Genomic DNA, 10,491 nt, shown 5'->3' with positions numbered 1-10,491 from the left:
GAAAAGATGACCAGAGTGGTTTCCGTTGCCTTCTCTGGTGGATTTTCTGTCGGGGTTACCTTCCCTTAGCTGGTTGGTTTTGGTTTTGAGGCGCCAAAAACTCGCCTTTCATCCTCTCGTTATCCGCTGTGATTACACCGTTATGAGTGTGATCCATTGCCCAGGGTTCGCGACGTGGACGCTAACGAGTAGGACTAGTCAGTAGTGTTACCGGTGGAATACAACTGGGCGTTCGCAGCATTTTATAGAATCACATCCTCCAGCAAGATGTGACTCACTGCGACCCTACTGACAGTTCGAACCCGAACGAAAAATATATTTAAAAAACGTAAATATTGGTTTTAAAGGTGGTCTACACTGCAATATTTCAATGTTCCTGGACTGGCCCTGAATCGTATGGCTGATCACCTTATTAACGAGAGCGCCAAAATTAAATGGAATTAAAAATCGTTGTTATACAAATATAAAGTATATATATGGGCCAAGAATACATGTTACTTAAATATAAATAATATAGTACAATATATAATAAAACAAATATAAAGCAATGAAATACATAAAAATACAAATAATATGTGTACCAATTATATAAAGTACTACGTTTTTTTTATTTACATATCTATATATCTATCTAAAAATCTCTCGATACACTATTTATATGTGCAGTTATTTTTATTTTAAAATTTGTTTTACATTTTGAGTCTTTTATATTTGGCAATAAATCATTAAATATTTTTGGAGCAACTACATTGTATTGCTTTTTACGAAAGGCGGTCCATGGAAAGGATATCCATGTCCATGTCCGCTCGCCAGTTGAAGCATATGGTGTCCACGAAGATCCTCCCGGCATCTCTGTCGGCTGCCAGCTCCTGTGCATCTTCCCAAGTCAGATTCGCGTCTCGTAGTTCTGACATGAACTGTTGACAAACAATCAGCAGTGGACGTCCAGGACGTCGAGAACCTGATGCCTTGTACAGTAGGCTAGCGTAGTTAAGGCTCTCAGCAGGCATCTGCAGTACATGTCCAAGCCATCCGTATCGCCTCCGCTTGATGACAGTTATCACCGGAGTTTGCTGCGTCCGTTCTCTTATTACTTTATTCCGCACAAAGTCAAACCATCGCATACCCAAGATTCTTGTGAGACACCTATTCTCAAAACTCAGTAATTTACTGTTTTGGGCCCTTGTGAGGTGCCACGATTCGCATCCATAGAGGAGAATACGTGTTATGCAGTCGTTATATAGGCAGCATTTCGTTTTTACTGAGTAAATATCCGATCTCCAGACAGCCTTCATACTGTTGAATATGGAACCTGCTATTCCTAGTCGTCCTCCCAGTTCATTTTTGAAAGCTGCCATTTTTATTGTATATTTATTGAAAAAAATCTTAATAAAATAAGTATAAAAATACAAAATGGTTGGTAGGTGAATACATAATTAATAATAACGTTTCTACCTCTCTAATAGAATGAAAACTCGTGTTTAAAGAGGGAGTTCGTTTTTTAAAAGAATATTTTTTCAACTCAAAAATGGTGGACGAACGCGCTAATCGCTGAGCAACAAGGTGGGGTTATTTCTACTCGGTTCGCTTGTTGATGATTTTTATTTGAGAGTAGCCATCGAGTCAAAAACGTTCGTGCAGAGTTCTGGTTCTTTTTTACAATCAGAACTGTAAACCTTTTTGTATCCTGTAAATTAATTATATGACTAAAAATTGTGTCTGTTTTAATTTTCAAAAATTTCCTTTTCATTTAAAATATTTTTGATTTAATTTTATTAATATTAGTGTTTATAATTATTTTTCATTTTAAAAATTATTTATGGTATATTATATTATTCGTAATTATATTTTGTCGGTCTCGTGGTGTAATGGTCAGCGTGTTTGCCTAATATTCAAGAGGTCTCGGGTTCGATTCCCGGCATGATTGATATGAAATATTTATTTAAATAGGTCTTTTCACACTAGAATAGTTCATAGTCCCTAGTCTGATACCTGAAGCGTAAAACTGATCATTTTACCTTCATGTTACAAAAATGATCAAGATACGCTGCGATTGGTGTACCAATGCAGTGCCCTATGCACCATTTGGTGCGGAAAGGGAATGATGATGATGATGTTGAATTGAATTATTGTTGGTATGTTTTGTAATTTATATGTTTTTAATTTTTTAACATTATTATTATTGATTTAAATTGTTTAAGCATCATTTTATGAAAAAACACATGTAATAAATAATCAAAGATTTCGAATCGGGTTGTGTTCCCGTGGCTAGTGTCTCGGACTCACGTAGCAAAAGTCCGTGGTTCGAATCCCACTGTACCACAACTTGTACTCAATTTTCTAATAGTGAGTCGTTGAAAATGTTCCTTAAAATGAAATATTTCGGTAAATCGCAAGAACGCAAATATATCTTTATCCAAAAAAAAGAGGAAGGTTTTGCCTAAACACTCTAATTTCCTAGCCAATCAAGACCTAAAACCAAGAACCTCTGTACATTATAAAACTGTGAAATAAATCAATACTTTATACTACAATACTAGCTAAACGAAAAAATATATGTTTATTTCTTTATCATAATATATACGGCCTAAGCTTATTACAACAGTTACATGAAGAAACATGTTTACAAAAAACTGAACCAAAAGAATATAATTTGTAATATTGTCATGTCATGTAGCAAAGACAAACGAGGGCAATAAAATAATGGTTTTCAATATATTCATAAACACGAAATATATATAAGACTTCGAGCTATGCCCATCCCTCTTCGTCCCACACTGTTTTGGTGGCGAAGAGGTCTACGAAAAGCTGGAAGACCTATCCCAAAGAATTCCTAGTTACACATTCTGGACATTGGGGCATAAAAACAAAAGTTGCTCTTCAATTATTTAATAAATTGCAGATGTTGACTATTTACGAGTGTATACGAGTATGTATATATAAATATACAAACAAAACAATAAACAAACAAACTGTAGCTAACGCGCTACCGGCGTCGTGTTGTGGTTCCGCTGCAGTCACTAACGCACACGTCCCGATCCACTGGTTGTAAGGCAGCGGAGGCTAGGCGATCTTGTCTAACTCGTCAGGGCCGGAGATGTCCTCAGAAGGGCCTCTTATTTCAGGTTGAAGTTGCCGGTTCGCCGTGGTCAGGAATCCGTAGGGAGAGAAGTCCAAAATCCAAGTCCAGGGTGAAGCGAAGGTGTCAAGCGAAGTGAAGAAGAATCGAGTAGAAAGCCGGGTCGGGGAGAAGCGAGTAGAGATGAGTAAAAGCCAAACGTCAGAGAAGAAGTGTCATTTATTTTCATTTGTACACGTTATATACCGTTCGCGCTACGTGCCCCACCATTCACCCCGCCGAGCGGGTCTAGCCGTCGTATGCCGCGCGGAGAGAGAGAGAGCGATAGAGAAGGCCGCACGCCCGCTCCATCCGTCTCCCTCCCTCCACGTATATAGGCACTACCCCCTCCAGTTCTCACGGCATTCTTGCGGCGGCAACGCAGCGCGAAACGATGCACATTCAAAAATATACTTAAAACTAATTTGTAACTAAATGCCTATTCTAAATGTCTCGGTATGGAAAAGGCCACCCCCGAAAGTGACAAATACTAGTCTTTATTGGAGGGGCAGCTCATTTCTAACACATACCGAGATCCCTAAGTCTAAACATTTTAATATAGCGCAGGGGCGGTCCCTACAAGGGCCGCTTTCCGTTTGACGTCCGTAACACTCCCCCGGTGCAGTCTCCGCTGCGCTGAAGCATCCGGACGTCCTTCGGCTGCTAGTGGCCCCCTTCGGCGAAGACCGCCACCTTGACTGCTGGTCTCGTGTAGGTCCCGGTCGCCGTCTTGACCTGCACCACGCGGACTTGTCCATCGGCGGCCGGGCTGGCCCTCGTGACTCGTCCTCGGGGCCATGTGTTGCGTGGCAGCTTTGGGTCCGCTATTAATACCAGGTCTCCCTCTTGTATGGGCGTTGCCGGGTCCCTCCATTTCGGTCTCTGCGCCAGCGTGGGCAGATATTCTCGCACCCACCGTCGCCAGAAGATGTCCGCCATCTGTTGGGCCACTCGCCACTGTTTCCTAAGGCAAGTGGCCTCCTCCGCCTTACTATAATGGACCAAAGGCTGTAAACCGCCAGCTGATCCCAGCAAGAAGTGGTTAGGAGTCAACGGCTCCTCATCTTTCGGGTCCACAGACACATGTGTTAGCGGGCGGCTGTTGACGCTGTATTCCGCCTCAGCTAGCGCCGTTATCAGTGTCTCTTCCCGTGGGGAACGCGCTTTTATAGTAGCGCTTAGCGCTACCTTCACTGATCTTACTAGGCGCTCCCAGGCGCCTCCCATGTGTGGTGAGGAGGCGGGAATGAACTTCCACTCCACCCTTCTGGCGCTTAGTTCACCGAGCATTTTCTCATCTCGGCTTAGCTCCTTTATGGCCGCGTTCATCTCGCGATCGGCCCCGTGGAAATTTGTACCGTTGTCTGTGTACAATACCGCGGGGTGACCACGCCTAGCGGCCATCCTTCTTAGAGCCATTATAGCCGAGTCCGCGGATAGGGAGTATGCCAACTCCATATGCACCGCCCGCGTTGTCATGCACGTGAAGAGCGCACCGTACCTTTTCTCAGTGCGCCGTCCCAGTGTCACGGTCATCGGTCCGAAGAAATCGAGGCCGCAGTGAGTGAACGGCCGCTCCCCGCTAGCCAGCCTGGCCGCCGGCAGCTGTCCCATCAGTGGCGGCTTCGGAATGCATCTCAGCATGCGGCACGCCCGGCAGCTCCTGATGATCCCTCGCAGCGTCGTACGGAGGCGCACGACAAAGTAGCCCGACCTGATATCGCTTATCGTGCGCTCCGTCCCTGGATGTCCTGATGCTGCGTGCTGGTAACTTATCATCAGTCTGCAATATTCATCCCCACCGTCCAGTATTGGCGGGGCATTCACGTTCTGGTCATCTATCCTTTGTAGTCTGGTTCCCATACGCAGTATGCCGCTTCCATCAATAAACGGCGTGACAGCGCGTAGCCGTCCTCCGGGCGGTAGGGCCTCTCCCCGTTGTAGGCATTCTATTTCTTTGCCGAAGGCACGCCTCTGTGACAGGCGCACCCATATTTCTTCGGCTTTATTCAATTCTTCGGCCCGGAGTTCGAAGTCACCTCCCGGCTTCTCGGGCTCGTCACGTTGTCTGGGGGGGGGGGGGGGCAACGTCCGACGAACCTCATAACCCAGGCCGTCGTCCGTATAAGTCGTACCCACGATGAAAAGCGGGATACGTCCGGGAGTCCTGTCGTCGTGTGGCAATGGCCCACAAAGTGACGCGGTGGTCTTATCTCCAGCGCGTCTTCAGGAGGCGAGATTGTCCCTTTTTCCTGAGGCCATTCACTCTCCGGCCGGGAGAGGAAATCTGGGCCCCGGAACCACATGCCGTTCGAAGACAGATCGAGTGGCTGTGTATCTCGCGTTCCGATGTCCGCCGGGTTTTGTTTTGTCGGTACCCAGCGCCAACCGTTTATTCCGGCGATTTCATCGATCTCCCCGAGTCGGTTCGCTACGAACGTTGAATACTTCAACGGGTCCGTGCGTATCCAGGATAGAACCGTGCTCGAGTCCGTCCAGAATATAGTTCTTTTAATTTTCATGCGGCTTTCCCTCTTTATACTCGCCGCTAACCGCGCGGCGAGTAGCGCCGCCTGAAGTTCTAGACGCGGTATCGATAAAGGCTTTAGCGGCGCTACTTTACATTTGCTCATAATAAAGCTAGTGCCCGCCCTGTGCACAAAATATGCCACCGCACAGCAGGCTTGTTCCGAGGCATCGCTGAAGACGTGCATTGTTATTTCCTCCGCCTTCCTGTTGATACAACACCTCGGTATTGCGCAGTTACTTTCGGCTAGTAACTGCCGCCATTCGCGCCATCTCTGCACGTGTTCTAGTTTTAAAGCCTCGTCCCATTGTATGTTCGATCGCCACACGGCTTGTAACAGTATTTTAGCCCTCACTGTTATGCATCCAATAAATCCCATTGGATCGAAGACCCTCATGGCGGCTCCCAACATCTGCCTCTTTGTAGGCCATTCAGGTTCGTCACCGCCCTCTTGGTTATACTTGAATACTAGATAGTCTGCGTGCGGGTCCCACCGCACGCCTAGTACTCTTTCCGTAGTGGCGGCCTCGCCAATGATGATAGCCGTCTTGGCTCGATCCTCGTCGCGGACCGAGCACAATGCCTTGGCGTTGTTTGATGCCCATCCCGTCATTTCAAAGCCCCCCGTCAGCAGGAGGGCCGTGACGTCTTTCACCAATTTTGCAGCCTCCGCAGTCGAATCCACGGCGTCCAAATAATCGTCCATGTACATTTTCTCGTGTACAGCCCGCGCTGCTTCCGGGAATGATTCAGCATTCGCCGCGGCCACGCGGTCTCTTACGTACTGGGCGCTGCTCGGAGAACACCTGGCTCCGAACATCATGGATGTGAAGGCGAAGGTCCTCACTGCTTCGTTCGGTTTTCGACGCCACAAAAACAATTGTGACATCGTGTCATCGGGTGTCATCTTTATGCGGAGAAACATCTCCTTTATATCGGCGGCGATAGCTACGCCACCCTCTCGGAACCTCTGTATGTTCCCCACTAGTGACGTGAGCAAGTCCGGTCCCGTCAGTAAGTGGTCGTTGAGGCACACACCTCTGTGAGGGCTCGCCGCGTCGAACACAACCCGAATTTTCCCAACCTTGTTCGGATTGCATACCGAAAAATGAGGCAGGAACCATTTCCTTGGGTTTTCTCGTGCCTCTTCTTCCCTGGATAACTCAACGGCGTATCCCTTTTCCTCATACTCGCTGATTTTAGCCCGGTACGCAACTTCAAGTACCGGGTTCTTTTTTAATTTTCTTTCCAACGAGTAGAGGCGTTTTTCTGCCGCTTCTCGGTTGTAGGGGAGCGATGCGTTGTCTGAACTCCATAGCAGGCCCGTTTCCCACCGGCCTGTGGGAAGCTGCTTTGTGGAGTTATGCATTATATCCAGCGCTCTTTTTTCTGCGGCACATATCCGCGGCGCGGTCGTGATTCCGATCGAATCCACTTTGAAGTTAAATTTCACTAATTCACTTAGCGCGTCATCACGCGACGGTCCTTTAGCACTCACTAGGACCGTTTTCACTATGCCATTAGAAACTGACTTATCTTCGTTATATTTTTCACCCGTAGGTGCACTCGCGTTATTATCGTTATGACTCACGTGTCGGCCAAACGCGACGCGGCCAAGCGGCGTATCACTTATGATGACGCCGTCACTTCGAAACTCCGCCCGGCCGTGCGGCACTATTAACTCGGCGTTATCGAGGCCTATAAGCATCTTAGGTCTCACTGTCACTTCCCGCGCCGAGTTGTCGCAACTTTTAACTTTTTGTGTCGGCAAGTTGAGTGTCTTAACTGTGTAGGCGATCGCTTCATAAGCGCCGGCGTCGCCTTTTATTATCACTTTTACGCGTCGCGATGACGCATCACTAGCGGCGATTCCGGCTATACCCGTGACTTGTATACCGGCCTGTGGACCGCGCGCTCCGATCGCGTCGGCGACCTCTTCTTCCAGGAGTGTGATAGTTGAACCTTCGTCTAGTAACGCGTATGTATTTACTCGACCTTTCGGTCCACTGAGAGTCACAGGTAACACTTTAAGGGCGACCGAGCCCTCCTTCCGCGATACGTGTAACACATTCTCATCCGTCGACTGGGCGCGCGGCGTATGTAGTGTGCGATGGTGCCTTCCTCCGCACTCGTCTATGTTGCACCTTGTTGCCCGACATTTCGACGTTCGGCAGCGTTTCCCCAAGCACAGGAAACACAGTCTTAAATCGCGCACAAATGCCCACTTGTCTTTCACGCCAAGCCCCGAATATTCGCGGCACACGTCGAGCTTGTGTGTTCCGTTGCACTTTGCGCATTTTTCACTTTCACTGTGTACGTTCAGCAGCACGTGTCCTTTAGAGGCGCGATTCCTTTCAGCCCTGACGGGGCCTGTGTTGATATCGAGGCACCCGGCGTTAGGTATCACGCCCGTCACGTCCTTTAGCCAGTCGGCTAATTCACTTAACTTCGCTTTTCTCTTCGTCCCGATGCGCGACGTAATCCACATCCATCGGTGCGTGTAGGGAAGCTTCCCTACCATTTCCCAGAGAAGCTTCGGCGAAGAAAGGTGTTCACCGTCGAATCCTTCGACGGTCGCGACGACGTTCCTCACTGCGACGGCGTAATCCGTCACGGCTTCCGCGGACGCGTTGTCTGGCAGCTTCGGAATCCTCCGCACCCGTTCCAAGACCGTCTCCACGACGAGCTCAGGGTGTCCGAACGCGGATTCCAACATCTTCATGATCTCGGGAACCCTGCCCGGGTCCACGAGTAGGGCCGATACAGTCTGTCTGGCCCGTCCTGTGAGTGATCTCTGCAGCCGTATGATGTTTTCTGCATTGGATAATGCGCACATCTCCGTAGACTGGTTGAACTGCGATTTAAAAATCCGCCACTCTAGCGGATCCCCGGAGAACTGCGGCAGGTCTCTCGCACCAGTCTGCCTCGCGATGAATGACGTCATCCTTGGGTCATCACTTCGTGGCTGCGACGTCACTCCAGTCGAATCACCGTCCTTCAGTGCCCTCACGAATGCTGCGGCCATCCTGTCAACTGTGGGGTATGAAGCACTGTTCTGGTTGTCAACCCACTCGCCGGTGAGTCGTCTTGTCTCCGAATCCATGGAGCCGAGTGTCGTCGGGTCCAATGTAGCGTGGTCCGCAGGGCTTGCTACGTTCGGTCGTGGCTCAGCGGCTTCCTCCAAGTACGCAGGCCCGGGTTGGGTCGTTTCCAACGACCCAAGGTGTGCACAGGTAGGCGCCGCCGCCGCGGCGCTCGCTCCGGCGGGCGTCGTGGTCTTCTCTGGGGTTGTAGTAGCGGCCAACATGAGCGGGAGCTGAGATCTCATTTCCTTGAACATCTCAACCATCCCGGCCGTCATGTCCTGCATCAGTCGCTGCTGCATGGCTCGCATCTCTCTTGAGTGGGCGGTAGATTCCGTTGTCGTCTGGGCCGAAGTCGATGAACCGGAGTCGGATTCGGCGCGTCCTTCCTGCATGGCGGCGTTTCTTCCAGACCGAAGAGAAGCAGGCATCAGGTAGATGATCACTCGTGTGACGACAGCAGATCCGGATTTCTCGAAGGACCAACAATGTAGCTAACGCGCTACCGGCGTCGTGTTGTGGTTCCGCTGCAGTCACTAACGCACACGTCCCGATCCACTGGTTGTAAGGCAGCGGAGGCTAGGCGATCTTGTCTAACTCGTCAGGGCCGGAGATGTCCTCAGAAGGGCCTCTTATTTCAGGTTGAAGTTGCCGGTTCGCCGTGGTCAGGAATCCGTAGGGAGAGAAGTCCAAAATCCAAGTCCAGGGTGAAGCGAAGGTGTCAAGCGAAGTGAAGAAGAATCGAGTAGAAAGCCGGGTCGGGGAGAAGCGAGTAGAGATGAGTAAAAGCCAAACGTCAGAGAAGAAGTGTCATTTATTTTCATTTGTACACGTTATATACCGTTCGCGCTACGTGCCCCACCATTCACCCCGCCGAGCGGGTCTAGCCGTCGTATGCCGCGCGGAGAGAGAGAGAGCGATAGAGAAGGCCGCACGCCCGCTCCATCCGTCTCCCTCCCTCCACGTATATAGGCACTACCCCCTCCAGTTCTCACGGCATTCTTGCGGCGGCAACGCAGCGCGAAACGATGCACATTCAAAAATATACTTAAAACTAATTTGTAACTAAATGCCTATTCTAAATGTCTCGGTATGGAAAAGGCCACCCCCGAAAGTGACAAATACTAGTCTTTATTGGAGGGGCAGCTCATTTCTAACACATACCGAGATCCCTAAGTCTAAACATTTTAATATAGCGCAGGGGCGGTCCCTACAAGGGCCGCTTTCCGTTTGACGTCCGTAACACAAACCATCACGCCGTTTCCCCATATGGGTAGGCAGAGAGGATAGATCACCATATCACTCTGTCTTTGCATACAGACCTCGCTTCCTCTACATCTATACATCTTATCATGCACGCACGCCGATTATTCCTACTTTTGACATGTGCATCGTCAAGTATTTTATGGACTTGATCGTACCATTTCTTTCTCGGTCTTCCTCGTTTTCTGCATCCATGAACATTCGCTTCGTAGATCCTTTTAGCCGTTCTTTCGCTATCCATTCGCTCTACATGTCCAAACCAACGCAGCACCCCTTTCTTGATTCTGTCGATAATGCATATCCCAGCCTTACACAGTTCACGGATCTCGACATTTGTGCACCTATCACACATCATTTTACCACACATTCGCCTGAAGGATCGCATCTAGACAGCATTTAACCTACTTTCATCATTATTTTCCAATTCAATATTTCGCTTCCATGCATTAGAGTTGGCAGTAGAGCTCCATTGTGAACTGCTAGTTTTGCCTCCTGCGATA

The 10,491-nt window shown here is 48.9% G+C and overlaps 1 protein-coding gene across 1 annotated transcript; it reads right to left on the bottom strand.

The window, feature by feature from the left end:
* Positions 1-3,781: 3,781 nt before the first annotated feature.
* LOC148273064 (uncharacterized) lies at positions 3,782-9,159 on the bottom strand. The gene is made up of 2 exons (XM_088239197.1): positions 5,275-9,159; positions 3,782-5,218 (listed from the first exon to the last, which is right to left on the bottom strand). Exons 1-2 carry the CDS (start codon positions 9,157-9,159, stop codon positions 3,782-3,784), a joined length of 5,322 nt encoding a protein of 1,773 aa, XP_088095323.1.
* Positions 9,160-10,491: the final 1,332 nt, after the last annotated feature.

Source organism: Micrasema longulum, unplaced genomic scaffold, assembly GCF_059751315.1.
Source record: "Micrasema longulum isolate JH-2025_06_02 unplaced genomic scaffold, ASM5975131v1 h1tg002091l, whole genome shotgun sequence".
NCBI lineage: Eukaryota > Metazoa > Arthropoda > Insecta > Trichoptera > Brachycentridae > Micrasema > Micrasema longulum.
Note: the sequence above shows the minus strand (reverse complement) of the source record. Positions and strands in the feature narration are given on the sequence as shown.